Raw genomic sequence first — 22,729 nt, 5'->3', positions numbered from 1 at the left:
ATGTATCTGTGAAAACCGAGCCTTGAAAGCTCCTGTGCTCCCAAGCAGCCTGCACAAGTAACGTTCGGAAACGTTGGGCATCGACATTGCCACCGCCTGCCCCTCGCTGCCCAGGATGTATCGTACCCCCAGTGAATGACTCAAACTTCAGGGTAATACCTGCAAGACATGAGTTTGGGCAGCAACTGAGCGGTCTTCGTGGGGAGCGGCTAAACTCAGTGCCTCGCGGGTGAAGAAACTGCGACCTGGGTTGAGGCGGGATGCAGAGAACGTTCTGCGCGCCTGTGAGTCCTCGCAGAAAACTTCCAGCTGCAAATCAAATGGGTGAGCAGGTTTGCAGCGTATCAACAGGTCCGTCACCGTCGCCGTCGCCCAGAATCCCCCTGGACGGTGCTCACTATTAGTAGATCATCTAACATGCGGCCTTTTCTGCATCGATGAGATAAAGTTCATCACATCCGACCCCTTTTCCGATGATGCCTCCTTGACGGCCTCGTCTGGGGCTTTTAGGTTCGGGCTTCCTTACCGAAGCGACAGAGCGAACTGCCCAATTCAGCGGCGTGGTCCATCCAATACGAGGCCTGGCTTCGAAGCTGAAACATGGAATGGGCCATCGTCAATTGCAGGACCCCAGTTTCTGAAATCCTGAACCGTACCTTCACACACGTCAAATTCTAGACCTCGACAGACCTCAGATACTGATCCGCTGCGCTACGATTGGCGAGGGCATTGAGCAAAGCTTGGACGCGTAAATTGGATCTGGCAAAAAGACTTCGATTGGGGGCGGCCGACCACGAAAGGCACGGGCGATTGGGAGAGGGTTTATAGCGAACATGCGCGAAATATCGGCTGAGTTGGGTGGACGTACAAGACGCGCCTCTCCCCCCCAGTGGCCACTGACCAGTCTTTGCGAGAGGCCGAAACCTTGGGACGCCGACCATAACACTTGCCATTCTTTCCTTGACTCCCGGGCCGAACGAAGCCATTTTGCGGGTTGATAGACCGCCTCTTGCTGAGCCCAGCGCTACCTCAAATGTCCACTGCGCCCTCTTCACCTCGACCATTTGTGCTATTACAGAGACTGTCCCGTGGCTGTACCCTGGGACGGCTGGAGCCAAAAATTGTCCCGCGGACGTGCCCCAAGGGTGTTTCCAATATTTGTGATCTGGAAAAGTGAGGCGAGATGAGGCACGCTATTCGCTTCGTTGCGCCCTGGGACTTGGTTCATCATCACTCCTTCAACTGAACCTTTTATTTTGCCTTGCTGACCCCACGGGCCGCTTGGCCACACACATTCACGTCATGAACTGGAAATCCCTCGAAGAGTTCTTTCCAGGTGTCTACCCGCGACGGAGACGATGATCTGAAACCTTGTCAGGGAACGCTGTCGATCCTCGACCGCTCTTGAGTGGCTACCGTTACCCTAACTTACATCCAGGTCCGAACTCTTGCCCATCACCTCATTTTTCTCTTACCATGGAGAGGTTATCTCAGTCGGTTTGAAAGATGCCGCCAACTGGGGAGGAGCCAGAATACACAGGAAGAACGAGGGTGTCCACTCAAGAGGCGGGTCACACTTCCGCAGATTCGTGAGCAAAATACTGGGCACACGGGGGCAATCAGTCCTGGTGAAGGTTTACAGTCTTGGACGAGCTCCTTATCATTGCCCTCAGCCGCATCTTGATCTGTGGGCTGGCATTGCTTCTTCCACGGCAAGCTGCTGACGGTACTTGCTTTTCAGGCAAAGCCGCGAACTAATCTCTTGCCTCCTAAGCAATTCTCTATTGTCGAGACGGTTCTCCATTCGAGAAAGCCCAGAGCCAGACAGACTGGATCCATTTGCTCTGCGCGTACACTAATGGTGCCAAGTACCTCACCTCCCTAGCTTTACGCTTTGAAATCTCCTCGATCCTGCAATCAAGCCGAACAATACGCTCGGAGAATGCTCGTCTGGCACGCTGCTCATAGCAGACGTATCCCTCTATCTGCCAAAAAGGAAAAAAAAGAAAAGAAAAGAAAAAAGAAAAGAAGAACCCCCCTCCTCCCCCCCTCTGTTCAGCATTGCTTCGTCCCCAAACTCCAAAGAAGTTACCCGCCACTAAATGAATGGCTTTCGGGGGGAGGTCCGCCGCCTTGAAAATTTTGTTTGTGCCGACACATTGCTACACCTGCGGCGAAGATCTTCTTGGTGACCACGAACCATTCTAACGTGCAGCCATTGACAGCATGTTTTTCAACGGGAGGCTGACTTGGTCCAGAAATGCCTTTGAACCATCCTTCTCCCTGGACATGCTCCCACCGCGATCCTACTCCTCTCGATCCGTGAGCCCTTTCTAGCACATTCGGCACGTACGAGGCTCAAAGGAGGATATCATGGAGGCTGTTGGAAAGATAGACACATTACAACGATTGAATTTTGAAGTGGTGTTAATCGCTGCAAAGATTCGGACTAAAACAAGAGGGTAATCATACAAATAAATGTGTGATGTCTTTGGCGATAGAGCCTTCTGGGTACGTAAAGCTCCTGAGTCAGCCTGATTCAAGCCCAAAGTTAACGCCGACCCTCAGTTCTACTGCCAACCGTCCTCACTGACTTTCTAGCGCAAGACAAAACCCAGAAAGGTCTTAGACAGAGAGCAGCAGCACCAAGAAAGAACCTAAAAGGAAAGAGGATGCAAGAAACGGTAAGGCTGACACGTCTCACTAGACAAGGCTGCAGACGAAAAGGGGGTCGAGAGGTACTTGGGCTGACACCGGAGTTTCCCTCAGGGCGAGCACGCGTGCTGGCTGCGGAGGCCATTGCAGGCGGATAGGGCCTCTATCGCGTGCTACAAGAGAGCAGACACAATCACAAGAGATTGCATAGCAGTAGGATTGCAGTGCGAGGACGAAGGAGAAGGAAGCTCGGTTCCGTCTTATTCTCCGAGCAGGAAATCCGCACCGCCACGAGGCTGTGCTCAAGGGCCGAAGACCCGTGTCCGGCAATTTGTTATCTTCGCAGAAGCCGTCATCCGACGATAACAGAATCTGGCTTAATTGATTCTCCCGAGAATGGGCGGACACGTCTATCTACTACTTGAGACTCCTTTTCTCTTGGTGGAAAACAGGCGAGGTTCTTCTAGGTCTCGAAGAGGACATATACAATACATTTCATTGCAGTCAGCCACGGAGACCTCCCCTGACTGCTGAAGGAGTTGGCCGAATGCACACAGCCTGCAGAATCGGCCGAGATGACAGAAAAAGAATAAAGAAAAAGAAGAGTCCGTGACAGCCTTCCCCATGACTCTATATTGTCCGAACGGTCTTTGACACAGTTTCATTCAACAGCTGGGGTTGTCACACTGGAGGTCGTTTCATCGTAGGATTTCCATCTTTCTTCTCGTGCTTCTTGTGATGAATTTGTACCGCATTGCCATTCATATAAAGTTGCCGCGTTCATCATCAGGCATGCGGAGCTGTCCGAGTCCATGCTGCTGATGCTCCGGATAATACTCGTGTCCACCACTCGGGCCGGGTAAGTCGTCCACTTCCTCGCCAACGCCAAAATACTGATCATGAAGATTTGGATCTCGGACCTGTTCAAGACCGGGCCCGACCGAGTCTTGCTGAAAACTGCCTCTCAGGGGCGTGTTCTGCTCCGATCCTCCTGTTCCTCCGGTCTGATGGCTCCATCTGCCTTGCGCCACGCCGGGGCTTGGATGCTTCGCGTGCAGCACCGTCGGGCTGATGGCGTGCATTTCCCGCGGCGGCTCCGCCACGCCCCAGGGGAGATCCTCGGCTTTCCAGGCCTCGGCTTTGGCGGACATGGGCGAATACATGCTGTCGGCGTGTGCGTCGTGGACGCGGCTCATGCGACCCGTCTGGGCCATCCACTGGCGACGTTTGCGCGTGAACATGAAGCAACCCCAGCACGTGCCCGAGATGAGGATGATGCCGCCGACGATCGGGAGCACGATGGCCAGCGCCAGTTTCCAGCCGTGCAGCCCGCCGTGGCCACCCGTGTTGTTGGACGGCGGTGCCGGCCCAGCGATCAGCGTCTCGTTGAAGATGGACTCTGCATCCGGGAAGAACGGTTTGCCCGGTTCGGGGGGTTGGCGGCAGGCGATGTGGAGAGCTTGTAAAACTATATATTTTTGCAATTTGAAAAGCGAATGAGCCACAAAGAAAAAAAATGGAAAAACATTGCTTCCTTTTAGAAATATTGCAGAAAATATATGTGAAAAACGAAACGCGGGGTGGGGGATTTAGCTTACAGTTTGCCTGGTACAACTGCTGCGGGATGAAGCTATAACATGTAGCACACCGGTTGATTGTGTAGTCGTCAAAAGGGTAGGCGGTACAGAAGTCGTTCCCCGGCTGGGCGGTCGAGCTGTCGTTTGTAATGCGGTATCCGATCGAGGCGTTCAGGGGTGCACAGCTGACCTGACATGGACTGCTGATCGAGATATGGTCCTCGGGGATGGCAAACATGCACCCAGCGAGTGTGTAACGAAGGGCCACTGCAAGATTTAGCACAAAGAACACCCACGTCTCAGCATTCCAATCTAGCACCCTCCAAAGAGAGAAAGCAAACAAAGAAAATAGTTTATCATACGCAATGCCCATTCTACATCCGTATCATTGCTCGCCGTATCTACCGCCGTGCTGTTCAACTGACATGCCACGCACTTCTGGAACGCTCGACCCGAGGGGAGGGACTGGTAATCAGCGTCGAGGCAGACGATGTCTTGTTCGAGGGAGCCTGCATCGACGCAGACAGATTCGCAAGGGGACCCGGGAACGGACTGCAAGGCAGCGGTGACGCGGAGGAGGAGGGTCAGTAGCAGGCCATAGTAGACTATGGCCGCCATGTAGGAAGCAGGCGCGCCGCCGCCGGTCGCAGGACGGTCATGCCAGTAGGCCATGACACTGACGGTGAGCGCAGCGACATATGAAACAAGAGGGCAGACGGGGGGAGTCTGTTGGATTGGATTGCAACCCAGAGATTGCGCTGCGCTGCGCTTCTATGTTATCCCAAATTTAAGGCCTGCCAGGAATGAGCTGAGGAAAGAGGGTGAGGAGGAAGAGGAGGCCCTTTTGCCCCCCCTCGGCGTATGAGAGAGTGTGTGTGTGTGTGTGTTGGTTGCGTATGTGTCGTAGCAAGCACCTGGACAGGGTTGTTTCCATGCTTGCGGTGGCTTGCATTACACTCGGCGGTTAAAGAAGCTGATCTTCCAGTCAGCAGCAGAGGACGAGGTCAAGCTGATGGGGAGTGATTGGCGGCGTGGGATGGTCGGGATGTGTCTGGATGTGACAAGCTGCCACAGCTGCGTGTGAATGGTGGGAGACTTTCCAGTAGTGGGGGACTAGCAGCACTGAGCCCTCGGTGGGCGATCTGGGAGTTGCTGGTTGCTGGTTGCTGGCTGCCATCCTTGACCATTCCGCTGAGGCCCCCGGCCACTGCCACTGGCATCCACCCCGCCACCCACTGGCACCCACTGGCACCCACTGACACCCACTGACACCCACTGACACCCGCTGGCGCAGTTTCCACTCCTCGTCACACCTCTGAACAAGTAGGCATCTCGGCAGCCTCTCGTCGTCGAGCTTCGTGTGTGACTTGTTGCCGGCATGTATGTATCACAGCTCTTTTTTTTTTCCCCCTCCTTCACCCTCTCTTGAATCTGCTTATTCCTGAGGACTATCGCGACTCCACCAGCGAACTCCTGAAGAAAGTGACCCATCAGTTGTCATCTTGCAGCAGCTTCTGGAGATCGTTGTCTTGTTCCCTGTCTGGCGACAAGATGCCGCCAAACCTCGTCCTTACTAGTAGTTAACTATTACGCACCTGTTGATGCCACAAGTCTTTTTCCTCTCCTCTCGAGCCGCCCACGAGATTCGTTTCATTCGGTTGTGAATGAACAAGTTTGTGACAAGTACTGTGATACTGTCAGATCGCCGTTGAAGAAATGAATTCAAAACACAGAGCCGCCAGGACCATCTACAATAGTCTCAAGCACGGAGAGTTTTCACCACCGGAGATACATCCCATATCTATAACACCCGCTCCGGAACCCCTTACAAGGCTGGGACAAAGCCTCGTCCCGCACACAATGCATGATGTACATGTTTGATCCGGAGATGACCGGGTCACGAAAAAGACTGATCACCCCCACCAATCTGCGTTGCTCCAATATATGCGGACCCTGTCGCTGGTGTCCGTACCCAAGCTTCCAGCAGCAGTCCAAAAAATCTGAGTAGTCGACGCCGACGCCGACGCCGACGCCGGATGTTCCATATTGGTGCGATCTCAATTTCATTTTGGCCGAGACGGTCCGAGACGTTGAACTCCCCTGAATTCGTGAGTCGGCGGATTGCCAACCCGGACGCGGTAGTGATTATCGTCTGAGGGACTCGTGACCACAGACGCACGTTAATTGCAATTGGTCTCTACCGTCCTTGCTACTTTCCGCCATTCACCCAGGTCGCATTTTCTGCTTTTGATGGAGCTCTTCAACCCTCTTTTCAAAGGCAGACACCATCGTACTCGCAACCTTACTTTCGACCTGGGCAAACATTTGATCGTAGAGAGGATTTCGAAATTTGACGTTGACGTTCAGCCTGACAGCCGTGCTGTCGACAGCCGTCTTCGAAGGTGCAACGAGCCACTTTGTACTCAAGGTTTCAAAAAGACCGTTGCTGTGCTCCTCGCTGCTCCTTGCCTCGATGATTCCTTGAGCCGGATCGCATCGAACAATGCTCTCCCAGTCTTCCTCAATGCCAAGTGCCGCGTAGCCGACTTTCAAAGTGGCTCGGGTCGGGTAGCCGGCAGCATCTCTCGATGTGACATTGCTTGAAATTGTGAAGGGCAGAAAAGTCGGGTAGCCTGCCACGTCAGAGACCGCTTTGAAAACTGTTGCAGCGGAGTATGGTAAAACTTTGGTATGGGCCATAGAACGAAGTGAACAGGTCCCAAATGTTGAGGAGAGGAGGGAGTCGAAGAGTGTCCTTGCTTGTTGTATTGGGTGTGCTTTCAATGACGTGGAAACGGCCGGGACAAACCGAGCTTGAGAATTGAGCAGAAGGGCCGTGCGGCAAGCGGCCATTTTGGCCTGAAGGTGTCCAAGAGCAGTCAATCAAAGATTGAATTCCATGTTACAATGAGCGCATCCTGTCTAAGTGAGCGTGAAAATGAGCGTTGACCTGTAAAGCGTGAATGAACCTCGAGAAAAGAAAAAGTTGTGCTCGTCATGGCAGACCAACAGGGCTTTGTTCAGTTTCTTCAGCCGGCGAATCAGGTGGATCGTTTCTGAGCTAGCATCTGAATCGTGCAAACACGTTGCAAAAGTGAATTCCCCATTGTCTTCGCAATTCCTCACAACCACGCATATTTCTGGGCCAGCATTTATTCCTCGGTCGTGATGGACGTGTCACGACCAAAAGCGAATAGAATCCAATAGACAACTTACGCCTGCGGCACCTGGTCCTGCCGGAATGGAGCAATCTTCCACCGTTCCCCCTGTCGCTGTACCTGCGTCAAAACAGCCTCCTCCCGAGAAGCCCGAAGCCGTGAGCCTGCGGACAAAGATTGTACTATCCTTCTGGGCTGTGATTATACTGCTGGGTCTTCCGGTATGGTGGCAGACCACATCAATATACCGGGCGAGTCTGCCGGTGCAGGACATGCTCAACTGGGCAGAGGGACTTGTGAGCACAATGCATCTTTTGCAGGCATTTCAGAGCTGACGGCAATTTCCAGAATACACCCACAGCGATTCCATTGCATCTCTGGCTGTCGGCCCCGGACCTCTCTTGCTCAGACGCGCAGAAGATAGTGCAAGATACCCAACAAGCTTTGGATGATCTGAACGAGTACCCGACTCTCCATCAACGGCTCCACCTGGTCAAGTTGGGGGCAGATGTCGCAGGCGCTGGCCAAAAGAGACAAGCAACGGATGCGACTTGCGGCGAGGATCCTGCTACCCTCAACCACGGAGCGCCTGTCTTGAAAGTTCTCCTTGGACCTACGCCGGATGGCTTTGCGTTCACGCTGGACGCAGTCACAGCGACCGCCCAGGCCAGCATACCTCCTAGTACTAGTGTCAATATCGCCAAAGCCCTCGCGGAAACCCTCCATGAACTGTTCAGAGAAGAACAAATTGCTGCTGCACTTCAAATTGTCTCTCTCACCAGCCACAGCCACAATGCACAGGCGTTTCTGAGGTCTCAACCCTACGACATCGTCGCCAAGGTAGAAAAGCAAATCAACCGGGCATACAAGTCGTCTCCCGAATTCCATCTCACCTTCTCTCTCCTCACAGCCAGCGGAGCTCCTTCAAGTTGGGATGTTCACGACGCTCTCCGAGATCACATCGAACCTCTTGTACAAGCACTCTCACCCATTGCCGATTTCGACATCACGACCCAGGTGCAATTATACTCGACTCTCCCTCCTGCCATACAACCTATTCATCGAGAAGGACAAAACGGCTCTTTTCTCCAGCAGAAAGATTTGACGGCTTTTGTGAATTCCGCAGAGTGGCCCTTGGCGCCATCGATCGGAGATGGACCTACCCTCAATTTCATCCTCTATGTTCCATCCACGGATCAGATACCTCTGAGGATTGAAGGAGTCGATGAAAATTCATGGCTGATTCCTCAATGGGGCGGAATACATATCCTCAATCCACCTATGCACCTAAACCCTGTCCACGGAAACATGATGCTGCCTGCTCATCTCGATCACCAGCTATTGCGCCTCCCCTTTGAGACATTTGCTTCGCAATTCCTGTCACTGCTGGGTGTCTTGAATCCGGGTGATTCTGCCAAATCCCGACCATTGCAACTGCGACTCGACGCTTACAAACGTCTGTCAGCTCTTACCCTCTACCTCCATGCTGCATCGAGTCTGGGATCGCTAGCTCGATTGGCTCAGCGTCTCAGCAGTATTCCGATCCCGAAACACGTCGCGCAATTAGTTGATGACTCGATAGCGAATCTCAAAGCGTTTTGCCACTCGTCGCTCGAGGGTAGATTCGATTTGACGCCCAATCATGCTAAAGAGGCTTTCAAAGACAGCGAAAAGGCCTTTTTCGACAAATCAATGGTTGGCCAGGTCTATTTTCCCGACGAGCACAAGATTGCCGTCCTGCTTCCACTTTTGGGTCCTGTTGGAGTGCCGCTGATCGTTGGCCTCTTGAGAGAAGCTAAGCAAATGGTATCAAAGAGGCAAACACCAAAAATGTAGCCGGCGACCAAAGGACGAAACGATCCGTCGGTGAATAGATGCGGAAATTGCTTCGAGCCAACCAAAGACAAAAACAGTGCATAGCCAGTATCCATCCCGGGCTGCTGCAGTGTTTTCATTCTGAATCATGATGGCCTGCCTGTTTGTGCTGGCGCCTTTCAAATGGGTCGTGTTGGAGTATGCAGCGACTATTGAGCTGCCTAGTTTGGCAGCTCGATAAGTTGGTCATCTGCAAATTTGTGGGGTAGCCCTAGGCGTACTGTGTCCCGACACACGTCCGATTGCAGCACCCGCCAATTATACAGCGACTATTTTGCGAGGACACTGGCTTATCGACCAAACGGACCCCGATCGACGCGTATGTACACGAAGCTCCTTTATCAGGCTATCTTGTGTGACGACTTGTGCAAAGTCTGGCTCTGTAAGCCGACGTTGATTTAAAAGAAGCCGAAGAACACCATGACGACTCCACCTGTTGCACCGTTTTCATTGCGCGTTATTCATCAACATGGTCTTTGGATCCGTTCGCCGACTTGTAGCTGTCCTGCTTGTTTCGCAGTCTCTGAATGCTTTAGTTGCGGCTCAGTCATGTTGGAATCAAAATACAGCAATCAACGGGGCTCCGTTCCCGCCGTTGATCGAAGCGACAACCGAAGACCTCATTCGTGGACTCGAAACGGGTCTATTCACAAGTGTCGATCTTGTCACGGCTTACATTGCCCGCATCACGGAAGTCAACGACACCTTGCATATGGTGACTCAGCTAAATCCTGATGCTCTTTCCATCGCAGCCAAACTCGACTCACAGCGAGCGAAAGGCATTGTGCACGGTCCACTCCATGGCATTCCAATTCTGATCAAAAACAATATTGCCACTGCTGATGCCATGGATAACACTGCCGGTTCCTATGCGCTCGCCGGAGCCAAGGTCCCCAGGGACAGCACAATCGCCGCCAATCTCAGGAAGGCTGGAGCCATAATCCTAGGGAAGACTAATTTGAGCCAATGGGCAAATTACCGTTCGTTCAATACGAGCAACGGCTGGTCGGCAATCGCGGGGCAGACGGTCGGTGCTTATTATCCTGGTCAAGACCCCAGTGGCAGCAGTTCTGGCAGTGGCGTTTCGTCGTCCTTAGGATTGGCGCTGGCTGCCTTGGGCACTGAGACGGACGGCAGCATATTGAGTCCCTCGGATGTCAACAACCTCGTTGGCATTAAGCCTACCGTGGGACTAACGTCCCGTTATCTGGTTGTTCCTGTGAGTGTCTCCCAGGGAGGTCACGTATTTCGTGTTTGATAGTCCGCCACATGCACCCACCCGCCGTTCCAGACAGAGACTGACTGTCCGTTTCAGATCTCTGAACATCAAGACACTGTCGGGCCCATGGCCCGGACAGTCAAGGACGCAGCGTACGTCCTCTCGGCCATAGCAGGGAAGTCGTCTTATGATAATTATACCTCTGCAATTCCCTTCGACACAATTCCTGACTACGTCGCCGCATGCAACTTTTCGGCGCTGCGAGGGAAGAGGATCGGCGTGCCGCGAAATCTCATTGATCTATCCTTGTGAGTGCTCCCGCAAAGTGTCTCATGTCGGAACGGATCTGTTGTCACGCTCACCACCAGTCCAAGGCTAACGTACATTTGCAGCGACTCTACTGCGGCGCCAATCGTTCCAGCCTTCAATGCCGCGCTGGATGTCTTGCGTGCTGCGGGCGCCACAGTCATAGACAACACCAACTTCACCGGCTACGATGCTCTCAATGAGGGCAACTACTCTAATATCGTCCTTGAAGCGGATTTCATAAGCGACCTCGCGAAATATCTCTCGGAACTCTCGTACAATCCCAACCACGTGTACTCTGTGGCGGATGTTCGCAACTTTACACATTCATTCCCTCTGGAAGACTGGCCCGAGCGCGACACACTGGTCTGGGACGGTGCGTTGGAACTTGGCTATAACAACACCTCGCCGGAGTTCTGGTCGAACTATACGATGAATACCTACTTGGCTGGTCCCCTCGGAGTCACAGGCGCGCTTGCAAACTACTCACTAGATGCTCTGGTATTACCGACAGAGTTTTCGCCCAATTTCCCTGCACTGATTGGGTCCCCTGTTGTTACGGTGCCCCTCGGAGCGTTCCCTCCTAAGACAGCGGTTACTCTCAATGGGTTTGGCAACCTGAATGCCACGGCACCAAACGTTCCTTTCGGGATCAGTTTCATGGGGCCTCATTTCAGCGAGGAGTTGCTCATCGGGCTTGCATATGCATTTGAGCAAAGAACTCTTGTCAGAAACACTATTACGCCTTACATACAGCCCACAGTGGAGCTTGTGGATGTGGTCAATGCGAGGTTGAACAAAACAGGTGTCTAGATTGACTAATTGGCGCCTTTATAACAGTTCAATAGTACACCACATGAAGCTCGTTCCGTCTTTCGAGATACTGTTGTCTCCGTTCCTGCAATTCTGTCGTTTAGCCTCCGTTCAAAGAGACGAATTCGACAGTAGTCATCGATGCCAATGGCGCTGGCGACCAATGGTAACCAACCTAAGTAGTTGTGTTAGTTGCCGAGGAGCGTCAATTGTCCTTGGATTGTCGACCTGAACGAAAAGCCGAGCGAAGCCCGGAGTCTTCAAGGCTAAATGCCAGCCTTGTGTAGCCTCGTGCAGCCTCGTGCAGCCGGGTATCGTCAACCAATCAGTGATCAGGCAATTGGTTAGTCACTGAGGCCGGCGATTGGCTGTTCGAAGCTCAACCTGAACCTCGGTTCCAGGTCAAACCACAACAAATTGTTCCAGTCCCGAGTCCATGACATGTCAAGATATATCTTTAACCACGACTTGCCGCCGCTTTCATCCTTTAAGAAGCCCATTTGATCTGGGGAAGTATATCCCGGCCATTGCCTGAGGGAACACACTTTTGGCCGTCCTCCTTTTCTCCTTCCACGAAATAGAATCTACAATCATGGCCCAAAAGGCATCTCAGTCGATACCCAGCAAGGTGCACACCCGTGCCGAAGTTGCTGAGCATAACACAGAGGACGACGTATGGTGCATCGTAAGTTCTCCTTGAGTCTTAGCAGCCGTCCTCGCTTCGCCTGATTCACCACGGGGTTCCTCGGCTGCTGACAACACGAATCCCTCAGATTGATCACAAAGTCTACGACCTCTCGGACTTTCTCGGTATGTCGCTGCTGGTTTTGGAAGACTCGCCCAGTCCTTTGGCAGCGGGTCTTTTCCTATTCACTCATCCTTGGGACGTATGAACTGACGACCATCCGCAACAGACGCCCATCCCGGTGGCAATGTCGTTCTGCAACAGGTGGCCGGCCAGGACGCCACAACGGCCTTCTACAACCTCCACCGTCATGAAGTGCTCCAGAAATACGCCAATCTCTGCATTGGCACAATTGAAGGCGAGAAGCCCGAAGTCATAGATCCCAAACCGGGCGACCTGTCGAGAGTGCCTTATGCGGAGCCCTTGTGGTTGACTCCACAATTCAAATCCCCCTACTACAACGCCTCTCATCGCGCCCTTCAAAAAGCCATGCGGGAATTCGTAGACCGGGATATCTACCCCGAAGCCCAAGAAAAAGAACTCGACGGCACGTACATCTCTCAAGAACTGGTCGACAAGATGGCATCGAACGGCCTCCTCGCCATGCGTCTCGGCCCCGGCAAGCATCTCTACGGCCGCAAACTACTTGGCGATGTGAAAGGCGAAGAGTTTGACTATTTCCACGACCTTATCGTCGCCCAGGAGCTCTCTCGCGGCATGGCAAGAGGTTTCCAAGACGGAAACATGGCGGGCATGATGATCTCACTTACAGCTGTGCGACAGTGGGCAAACGATTCGGCGTTGAAGGATAGAGTCACCGAAGAGTGTCTAAGCGGGAGGAAATTCATGTGTCTTGCCATCACCGAGGCGTTTGCAGGCAGCGACGTTGCGGGGATCAGGACGACAGCTAAGAAGACCGAGGACGGGAAATATTACATGTGAGTTTCTTTGCCCCCATTCTTATCAAGCGACGTCCATACTGACAAGCTCTGCGCCAGAATCAACGGGACGAAGGTGATATTCCATAGATGCCCTTGACCTGGGGTCTAGTCCACTAACGTGATGATAGAAATGGATCACCAACGGCATGTTCGCGGATTACTTTGTCACGGGCTGTAAAACCGAAAAGGGATTCAGTGTCATCCTGGTGCCACGAGACGACAATGTGGAGACTAAACGCATCAAGACATCATATTCCACCGCGGCGGCGACCACATTTATCCAGTTCGACAACGTCAAAGTGCCGGTGAACCATCTTCTGGGCAAGGAGGACAACGGGTTCATCGTCATCATGAGCAACTTCAACCACGAACGCTGGGCCATGGCCTGCTCGGTGATCCGCTGGATGCGCACCATCGTGGAAGAGTGCCTCAAATGGACGAACCAGAGGATCGTCTTCGGGAAACCCCTGGTGTCCCAGCCGGTGATCCGACAGAAACTCGCCAAGATGATCTCCCTCACCGAGGCGTGCCAGTCTTGGCTCGAGACCATCACGTACCAGATGAACCAGATGGACTATGCGCAGCAGTCGAAGCTGCTGGGCGGGCCGATCGGGCTGTTGAAGTCGTACGCGACACGGTGCGCGCACGACGTCGCGGACGACGCGGTCAACATCTTTGGCGGCCGCGGCATCACGCAGACGGGTATGGGCCGCTTCGTCGAGCAGTTCCACCGCACGTACAAATTCGACGCCATCCTGGGCGGCGCCGAGGAGGTCCTGGCCGATCTCGGCGTCAGGCAGGCCATCAAGCAGATGCCCAAGGCCATGCTGTGATTTATGTACTGGTTTCCGGAGCATATAGTATGGAAAATAGGCGGGATGCTTACTTTACTTGTAGGAACCATATGTAAGACATCGAAAAAAGAGAGAGCGAGAGAGAGAAATATCATCGTCGTCGTCTTTGCAGAATCCAGAATTATTGTGTTGTGCCATATTAGGCCTTGTCTTGTCTTGTCTTGCGTTTCCTATCCTGAATCTCTTTGAAAGTCCCGACGATGGTGGACGTGATGGGGATGGACCGAAAGGTAATTCCTTCGTATTATCTCGCAGGAGGTTTCCGCATTTTTGGCCCCAAGGAGCGAGGGGCGCTGAAGCTAAAGAGCGAGCGAGCGGTCCCTGTCCTTGTCCTTGTCCCTGTCCCTGTTTCCCGTCCTAGTCTTGGTATTATGTACTTGGTATTTGTATAATGTCCAGGAGTCAAAAGAGCATACTTGTATATCTCTTTCTTGCCACGACCGCGACGGAGACGGGCCGCGATGTCACATGTCGCATGTCGTCTCTTTTCATGAGGTTTCCGCCTCTCGGCCTCGACCTCTCCCCTTGACTCCAAGTGCAGAACGAACGAGGCAAGGAAGAACTCATTCCCCGGGGGGTGTTACCTAGAGGACCGTGTAAAAAGACCAAGTCGGGTCTTTCCGACGGTCAAATATGTGGGTGTGAGCGTGGTGAATGTAACTAGTAAGCTGATGTAAGGCTAATGTTGCTCGTACTGGGCGAGGCTGATTCCGTCCAAAGGGGCGGCGGCGACGTCTCCATCGCTTGGCGGTCCAATTCCTGCTCATGTAGGATAGTACAGTATTATATAATAGCACAAAAGGATGAAGCACTCCATGTGGTCAGTCCCATCTCAAGTCCTGCATCCACACAGCCTCATTCCGAGTCAAACATTATTATGCCTGGTCGGTTTGAATTGATAATGCATGTCCGCCTCTTCCCCATATTTGCCAGTATTACCTGGAGTCCTGGACTGTTCAGTCCTTTCGTTTCCATGACTAAGTAGCCAATTCTCTGCCCTCCACTACCGCGATACACACCGCGTAATGTAAAGGCGGCGCTAAGCACATCCAGTCCAAGACTGATAGAATCCACCGTGTAGCCGAGATGAGCGTGTGGTACAAGTCCCTCAAAGTTTCGGGCATCCGCACACCATGGGTAGTGTACTGCCCGGCACTACCATTTGAGAGTGCAGCCATGTTGTAAAATACAAGGGTGCGGTGTGCAGTATCTCGCCACTCCCACTCTTCTCCAGTAGTATTTCGCGACTTGGTTGCTCCGTATTCGCTCTGGTGCCAAATAATACAGTCGAGAAGGTGCGAAATATTCGCCTGTCCCACAACTACTGTGCGACCGCTCCTTCGGGCTTGCAGTCTTATTGCCCGCTGTCCCATCCCATCTCATCTCCTGGGGCCTCAACTCGCAACATCCCCAAGGCATCGAAGGGCAGCCACAGACCGCATTGACCTAAAGCCCTCCAGTCCGATATGATGTTTCATGATTCAAACGAGATATCATTGCTTGCGGATGATCAAAAGCAGCCACCAGCTTGCAGCAAGGAAGGCCATGAACACGGCGAGCTGCAAAGTCAGACGAAAGATGACAACACAGCTGAGAGAGCATCCCGAGCGTTGTCATTGTCACCGCTCCTCAGCCTCCCGTACGAGCTCAGGCAAAAGGTTTTCGAACACGTCTTCATGGACTGCTCTGAGATATTTCCACCCCAGAAGGCATGCGCTCCATCAAGGCTTTTCGGCATGGTAGGAGACCGGTACAAGGTCTCACGTCCGGGATCAAGGACCGACGCCGCAAACAACAGTATTGTGCAAGGTCTTCTTCTCTGTCGTCAAATTTACAGGGAAACAAGCTTGATGCCTCTCCAAGTCAATTGGGTCAGGTGTCCTGTAACCATGGGATCGAATACTTCGGCGACAAAACATTTCTTGGACGTGCTGAAGCCGTTTCAACGACGAGCAATTCGGAAGCTAGAGCTACACCTGCTCGCAAGTGTGACGGAAGCATGGTCTCTGAGGTCGATTCTTAGGTCAATAGCGGGCGTGATGGGGACGAACGGTGACAGTGACTTGGTGAAGAGCAGTGGTGGCGCAGACATCGAAATTGGCTGGAACGAAAGAGAAAAGGCCGACCACAAGTCCGCAAAGGACTCAGACGACTGGGGCGGCGGCTGCAGCTTGCGAGAATTGGCAGTGCATGTCACAACGCGAGATCTGCTGTTGGCACAGGCCGACTCAATGGTGGGATTGCTGCACATCCTGACAATTGCTCCTTCGTCTCAGGATCGACCGTCAACTGCATTCGCCTGCGCGGCATCCTGGGTCACTGAAGGTCTTGTCTTCCTCAAGTCCCTCCAGAAATTGACCATTGTGATCGAGTCTAGTGTCTCCGTCGCCACGCAAGTCACTAGCGCCGAGAGAAGGCACTTTGAGCTGGCACTCAAATTGTCCTTGTCGTGCGTCAACGTGACTGTCGAATGGAGAGTGCAGAGAGACATGATTCTCGGCATGGATGACAGCGAATGGGTGGACTTTGTCTGGCTGCACGACTCGACCATATCTGCGCAAGGGCAGGGGGGGACTGAGCCTGCGATGGGACGGAAAGTCGGGTTCTCCAGTTGGACGAGCATCCTGTCGCAATCTTGACTTGTACCTGGAGTAGAGTCATCTCTGTGAGGTGGTCATCGTCCAGTGGTCATGAATTTGTGGAGAGCTCCTAGGGTCATGTGGCCGGCGGTTGGCAAGGCTGTAGAAGCTGGGCTTGCCTCAGCCTTCGGCGGCTGTTTTTCAACATCCATTTTGTCCCCATCCTCGCCCTCGTCTTCCTCGTCGCTGATTTCGTACTCATCTTCCTCCTCTTCAGGCTCTTCCTCGCCCTCGTCATCGGGAGGTTCTACCAGCTGTCTTCGTAACCCTGTAGCCACATTCTCTACGCCTTTCTGCTTCTCCTCCAGGGTAAAATCCGCGCCCCATTTCTGCTTGCGGGCCGCACCATTTGCAGCCCCGGGGGCCCACTGCCATAGAGCGTTGCGGTCGTCGTCCGACAAGCCTCGGAAAGTGGCCTTGTGCTGTTGTACACTGACGTTTTCGCCTGCCTCAACCCAATCTTCCACGTCGGGTTCTAGCTTGGTTCGAAGGAGAGTCTCGAGAATGAAGGAGCGCTGTGTCCCCGGGAACTGAGGTGTGGGAAAGGCGACGGTGGATTGATATGTATCCCGATGCTCAGCCAGCTGAGAAGCAATGGTTTGTAGGTTGTTAGACACAAGGTTCGCATGCAGTTGAAGCGCTGACCTGTCCGATGCAATCAGCTAGATGTGTCTCTTCGTAGTCAGGAATCTGTGTACCAGGAAGGAAGTGGATTCTGGGTGACGAGCTCTGATCCCAAAGCCACCAGTGATTTATGGAGAGCTAGAAGTCTTTGACGCGTTTGATCCAGGGATCGGACGTGGTCTGTGGTGAGCTCAGCCATTGTGTCGTGTTCTGACCTTGAAGTAACGTTGTTGATGCGAGTGGCCGGTTGATGGAGGAGGGAGAGAACAAAGCTGCACACCTCCCTTTTGGGACGTGGGTGATGCTGCCCTACGCTCACCCCTCGCCTGCCGTCTTGGCTCAAAAGGTCACCTTCCTCATCTCCTTCATCTTATTAATACTTTGGACCTACCCTCCCCTTTACACTCACTCTCACCACAAACGCCCGTCTAATGTTCCAGTGTCTACTTGGTACTGAAAGTGATGGTTCAGGCGACGGACCCCCAAAGGCGCACATTCAGTACAGGTCTTCAGTGCTTGCTATCTCAGAACGCTCTGGTGGGCCTAGAACCTGTTAACATCGCAGCTTCTGCAGACGCCATAACGTGATAGAATGTGGAGGATTTGTATAGCCATAGGCCGGCTCTGTCTCGATTGAGATGTGCCCCCTATCCACGACTTCTTGCCAAGGGCCGGTGCTGTTTATGAAACTGAGAATGCCACAGCAGCCATTCTGTTCATTGCATTTCAGACCCTCGCGACTCCTGAGGCCCGTTCGAAGCTCCTTATAGACCATTTCTTGGTACAGATACGCAGAAGGACTCTTTTATATCATGCGATTGCCGTCGAAGCCCCTGTGCTCGAAGCTGAATCTTGCGAACCTATTTCCACCGGTTTTGCAACTCGTCGGAATGTGCAACTGAGCCGAATATCTGGCCTGACCCTCGACCAGTGGCACTCAGATACGATGACCACAATTGCAATGGTTAGTTCACATTGCGTGGGAGGTATCCTTCTGATGAATCCTGGAGAGCTCCTGGGTCGAGATATGTGGTGGTAGGCGAGCTGCACGGGATTCTGATACAGAGCACAGAAAATGAGGTCCCGATACAGAGCAAAGAACATGAGGTCCCTGTTGGTGAAAGCAGCGAGGTAGTCGCATCCGGGTTTACCTTCATAAACACCACGGCCAATGTCTACCCTGTATGCACCGCTCAAAGGTCATGGAGAATGAGAATGGCTCATCCGTCGCCTCACTCCCAACGCCATGTGCGCGGTCTACCTCGTATTGCTTCGATTATCAGGATCCTCTCTTACCATTGCCGCAGAAAGTGACCCGACCGTCGAGTTGACTTTGGACGACCGGACTTTGATCGAGGCTTACTTTTTTCTTGCTTCATTGGCTCCTGTATTTACCTTCCATGGTGCCGAGCTACTGCGTCTCATGGAACTGAATTTGGAAGAAGTCATCGCAACCACATTTTAGGACTTCGGAGGACCGCAACCGCAGGGAGTGCCGACTCTCCAATACGATGTTAATGAGGGTAGACCCCAGTACCTTGGCGGCAACCTCGCTGCTCTGGAATTTGCGTTAGGGTTCTTCTTGAATAGAGTCCACGGCACATGTTGTTGCCACCACCTTGCTGTCATCATTCAAGTGTGTTTTGGGACATTGAATAATCAAGCGGATGGCGAACCAGCAAGTACCATTTGGCTCTATCCTCTCTTCTCCCCGAGTAATAGTGATGCTGTAGCTTTCATATCCTCTCAATTTCGCGAACTGACAGTTGTGAACAGTTCATCAAAGCACAATTGTGCAACATGGAAATATTCGGCTACGTGCCTCCTGGCCTCTTTTGGGCGACAGGCCGACATCAGCGTCAATAGCCCCATTCTCGGTACAAGGGGGATATTGCACTTCCGAGATTGCATGGACATGAGGAGATAACCCTTCAACAATCACACTTGGATCGAAGTCAAAACTCAACAATAAGCAGTGCGCGTTTTAGATATCACCCACAGACTTCAGACTGGCACCGATACTTATTCCATCTCGACAGCGCAGTAAGATAGATGGAGCTATGTCGCACAGGTAATTGAGGTTGGATTCGAGACAAGCAGCTGGCTATACCAGTGGGTTAACGTATGTAAGTACGACGTCTCATTTAGCGATTGGCTTCTGCTCATTATCTCTCTGTAGGGGCTGGCGTGACCACAGCCCATTTAGGTTAACTAGCGAGGGGCTCCGAATACGCTGGCTGCAACCCAACGCTGGTCCATGTTGTATACGAGTCTCCGGCCACCGCCGTTAATGTTGTCGAATACCTTGCCACCTAGCAAAATTTACTCGGGAAAGCCATGAAAACACCATGAAATGACACAACTTGGGAAGTATTGCGACTTTTTTTTTGCTAAAAATTGTCAGTGATTCCAATCTCATGCTCCACTCTAATGGAGCCTTGCACAACTTTCTGTAGGGAAAAGGGAAAAAAAGAAAAAGAAAAAGAGAACAATCAAATTGTCCTTAGAATACCTCTGGATGAAAATGACACTCGATACCGCTGCTATCCCTACATCCTCCCAGAGTATTCTCATAACACAACATCTGGAGCTGCTTGCGCACCGCACGCTGGCCACAGAAAAACACGCCGACCCTCACCCTTCCCTTCTGGGGCCGAAAAAGAGAATGGCACATCTTCCCATAATGTTCAGTGAGCAGTTTTGTGAAGTCTGGTCGCTGATACTGCACGTGTCCTCTGTAATTGAGCAGCTCCGATTTTTCCTGCTCGACGGATGCTTTGAGACTGTCTGATGCATTCGATTGGGTAATGAACGCGGTCAATGCGAACTGAATCCTGCGGTTTTGCGAGGCCGATGACGCCTCGGCGAGGACAGGGACGAGCCAGAGGATCGAGTCAGCTCGACGTGATGTCCAGTATATATCCACCGAATGAGACGTCTCGTCGACATTCAGTGTGTCATCATCCGGTATATGGGATATTGACGGGGGGGATGCAGTATCTTGCATCGCCCAAGGATGATCGCGCTCTTTCAGACGATCCAAAGTCGAGAGAGAAGGCGTAATCCCAATGCCCGTCCCAATCAATATGTTGTATTTATAGTCAAAAAATCTCTGGCTTGGGGCGCCAAAAGGTCCGTCCAAACGGGCTGGTGCAAATCGCCCCGATCGACGAACTCGAGCGGACCAATTCCCACCCGCTTTCATGTATATGTAAGGCCTGCCGCCGTCAAATCCAGACACTGTTAACGGGTGCCACTGAAAATCTGAAATCGAGGGCAGCAACAACAGAATGTATTGGCCGCCTTGATACTTGAACAGCCGAGATTGGGCCAGATGTGGTAGAGATACTTTGACAACTTCGTCACCCAGAGGCGTTATCTCGGCGTAGCCTTTGGAGTTGAACATGCCCAGAACTCGGTGTCCTCTTTCCATCATGACGAAAAGAGTAGGCACAGCCAACACAAGCCCCAAGGCTGGATGTTGTCAGAGATTATCTACTCTATGTGCCATCAACAGACCTATCATCGAGAACATCAACAGGTGGCTGGCTTGAAAGAGCTCGAACGACCAATTCAGAATGTACGGTATACCCAGGGTCGACATGACGAGAAAGATGCCGTAACTGATCAGACCCGTGATCCCTGGCACCGATTCGAGCCAGACAGTGTAGCTGCTGGTGCCAAACCCCCCGTTGAAGAGATTCTGATCGCCTGCTTGTGCTCTGGGTCGGATGCGTGAACAAATGATCCGCTTAGGTATCCGATGGTGTGCAGGGAAGCAAGCAGCAGGCCGCTGACTCCTATATAATTGTGAAAGTTGCGAATTTTGTCCCAGTTGACAGCAGCCGCTGCGTAGCGAGAACGTCGGACAACAGTCATGAGCCACCGGGACATGGACAAAATAAGAAAGAAGAGCGTCGGATAGAGAGCACCTGCACAACCTTTTGCGAGACCGACGCCCCAGCCAAATTCTGCTTGGTCCGTTTTATCCGTGCTATATTTGACGCACTGCCAAATTCCGAACGCCGTTTGAGTGATGATAACCAACACCACCAAAGCGAAAGAATTCCCAGATATGCGCCATCTGGCTTGGAGTTTTTGTAGAAAAGAGGCCGCGATCAGCCATTCTTTCACCGGCGCTTGCCTGGTCTCGATGTTTGGCAACGGTAAAGCCGTTGCAGAATACAAGGCATCTTCGAAGTGAAATCGGCGGAAGCTGTCGATGGGTGAGGTGGTATGGTTGTGAAGGGTTAAGACGTGCCCCCATATCTCCTGAGCGGCGGAAGTCGTGAGAAACTAGGCTTGAGTTGCCTTATCATGTCCACTAGTGGAGAAGGCCAATTTAGGTGACTATTTCTTGATAGAAAGGCCTAGCCGCTGTTCAAAAGATGCGATACAATCACATGGGGAGGGCTGTAGGAGGAGGCACGTGAATTCCTCGTCCTAGCTCCTGAGATCAGCAGATTGCAGCATCAAAACTGAAGCTCCCGAGAATTTCAAGTCTGACTTCTCAGCTACCATACTTAGAATCGGATATGAGGGCCGAGCCGTCTGGAATTTGTTAGCTGATCTCACCATGATTGTGGGTGGATTGTGATTGAAACAGTACGGTTCGTGATAACCCCAGAGCTTGCGGTGAAGCATGATTGGCAGAGTCACTCTCCCCTGCATTCATACCTGGGTTTGCGATTTCTCACACCACACCCGGTACTCCCAACAGATTGTCAGGATAATCTTGATTTAGATCAGCCTCTTGGGACTTCAGGGAGTCCAGGGAGTGCACGAGGTAGCCTTCACGACGTGACACTGCGGACCCAAGGATTTAGCACGGCCATATGAGCATGTTTTTGGCCGTGAGAATAGCACATCTTCCACCAAATCTGAACGATTCGCTAGCATAGTGTGTTTTGTCTGCGCCTCTAAGAGAACGATGAGTAGGTTTCTGGGATTGGGACTCTCGCGGCTGTCTAGAATCTGCTCACCTCGCTTGTGCAATTATCCTAAGCAGAGTCAGAAGGCCGGGAGAATAAAAGATGATATTCAGGAGAAAGGAGAACGCGTATCGAGATCTGTGAGTGATAGGTTTAAACAGGTGTCAGGCGAGCCAGCTCGCCAGGTTCCCACATTGCCGAGAGACCCCACTACCTAGCCTAATTGGGCTAATACAATACTAAAGTTCACCCCCACAGAAACAGAATACATACTCGGTAGACCGAAGAACCCTAGGCTCAATATTTGACCTGTACAACTTTCTCATCGCCAAAGGGTCCAATAGAGCGCTGTTCATCGGAGTGCAATTTCATTTCCTCTGTGTCTCAGTGGGCGACAGGACTGAGTGTGAGATGTCACAATGGAAAGCTTCCGTTCAGACTCACAGGATTGA

General features: G+C 52.3%; 8 protein-coding genes across 8 annotated transcripts; 4 read left to right on the top strand and 4 right to left on the bottom strand.

Annotated features, from left to right (window-relative positions):
* Positions 1-3,416: 3,416 nt before the first annotated feature.
* On the bottom strand, positions 3,417-4,904 carry A1O5_00561 (uncharacterized protein; the record flags this gene model as incomplete). Its single annotated transcript, XM_007741180.1, has 3 exons — positions 3,417-4,123; positions 4,254-4,499; positions 4,595-4,904. 3 exons carry the CDS (start codon positions 4,902-4,904, stop codon positions 3,417-3,419), a joined length of 1,263 nt encoding a protein of 420 aa, XP_007739370.1.
* Positions 4,905-6,455: 1,551 nt separating this feature from the next.
* On the bottom strand, positions 6,456-7,085 carry A1O5_00560 (uncharacterized protein; the record flags this gene model as incomplete). The annotated part of the gene is made up of 1 exon (XM_007741179.1): positions 6,456-7,085. The coding sequence occupies one exon, from the start codon at positions 7,083-7,085 to the stop codon at positions 6,456-6,458; it is 630 nt and encodes a 209-aa protein (XP_007739369.1).
* Positions 7,086-7,473: 388 nt separating this feature from the next.
* Positions 7,474-9,226, top strand: A1O5_00559 (uncharacterized protein; the record flags this gene model as incomplete). Its single annotated transcript, XM_007741178.1, has 2 exons — positions 7,474-7,686; positions 7,739-9,226. 2 exons carry the CDS (start codon positions 7,474-7,476, stop codon positions 9,224-9,226), a joined length of 1,701 nt encoding a protein of 566 aa, XP_007739368.1.
* A 508-nt stretch (positions 9,227-9,734) lies between these two features.
* On the top strand, positions 9,735-11,603 carry A1O5_00558 (uncharacterized protein; the record flags this gene model as incomplete). The annotated part of the gene is made up of 3 exons (XM_007741177.1): positions 9,735-10,484; positions 10,581-10,792; positions 10,877-11,603. The coding sequence occupies 3 exons, from the start codon at positions 9,735-9,737 to the stop codon at positions 11,601-11,603; spliced, it is 1,689 nt and encodes a 562-aa protein (XP_007739367.1).
* Positions 11,604-12,195: 592 nt separating this feature from the next.
* A1O5_00557 (acyl-CoA dehydrogenase) lies at positions 12,196-14,062 on the top strand (the record flags this gene model as incomplete). The annotated part of the gene is made up of 5 exons (XM_007741176.1): positions 12,196-12,288; positions 12,377-12,413; positions 12,518-13,226; positions 13,287-13,302; positions 13,358-14,062. 5 exons carry the CDS (start codon positions 12,196-12,198, stop codon positions 14,060-14,062), a joined length of 1,560 nt encoding a protein of 519 aa, XP_007739366.1.
* Positions 14,063-15,972: 1,910 nt separating this feature from the next.
* Positions 15,973-16,722, top strand: A1O5_00556 (uncharacterized protein; the record flags this gene model as incomplete). Its single annotated transcript, XM_007741175.1, has 1 exon — positions 15,973-16,722. One exon carries the CDS (start codon positions 15,973-15,975, stop codon positions 16,720-16,722), a length of 750 nt encoding a protein of 249 aa, XP_007739365.1.
* Positions 16,723-16,757: 35 nt separating this feature from the next.
* On the bottom strand, positions 16,758-17,545 carry A1O5_00555 (uncharacterized protein; the record flags this gene model as incomplete). Its single annotated transcript, XM_007741174.1, has 2 exons — positions 16,758-17,367; positions 17,421-17,545. 2 exons carry the CDS (start codon positions 17,543-17,545, stop codon positions 16,758-16,760), a joined length of 735 nt encoding a protein of 244 aa, XP_007739364.1.
* A 2,304-nt stretch (positions 17,546-19,849) lies between these two features.
* On the bottom strand, positions 19,850-20,950 carry A1O5_00554 (uncharacterized protein; the record flags this gene model as incomplete). The annotated part of the gene is made up of 2 exons (XM_007741173.1): positions 19,850-20,820; positions 20,866-20,950. 2 exons carry the CDS (start codon positions 20,948-20,950, stop codon positions 19,850-19,852), a joined length of 1,056 nt encoding a protein of 351 aa, XP_007739363.1.
* Positions 20,951-22,729: the final 1,779 nt, after the last annotated feature.

Source organism: Cladophialophora psammophila (assembly GCF_000585535.1).
Source record: "Cladophialophora psammophila CBS 110553 chromosome Unknown aczJe-supercont1.1, whole genome shotgun sequence".
In the NCBI taxonomy this organism is placed as follows: domain Eukaryota; kingdom Fungi; phylum Ascomycota; class Eurotiomycetes; order Chaetothyriales; family Herpotrichiellaceae; genus Cladophialophora; species Cladophialophora psammophila.
Note: the sequence above shows the minus strand (reverse complement) of the source record. Positions and strands in the feature narration are given on the sequence as shown.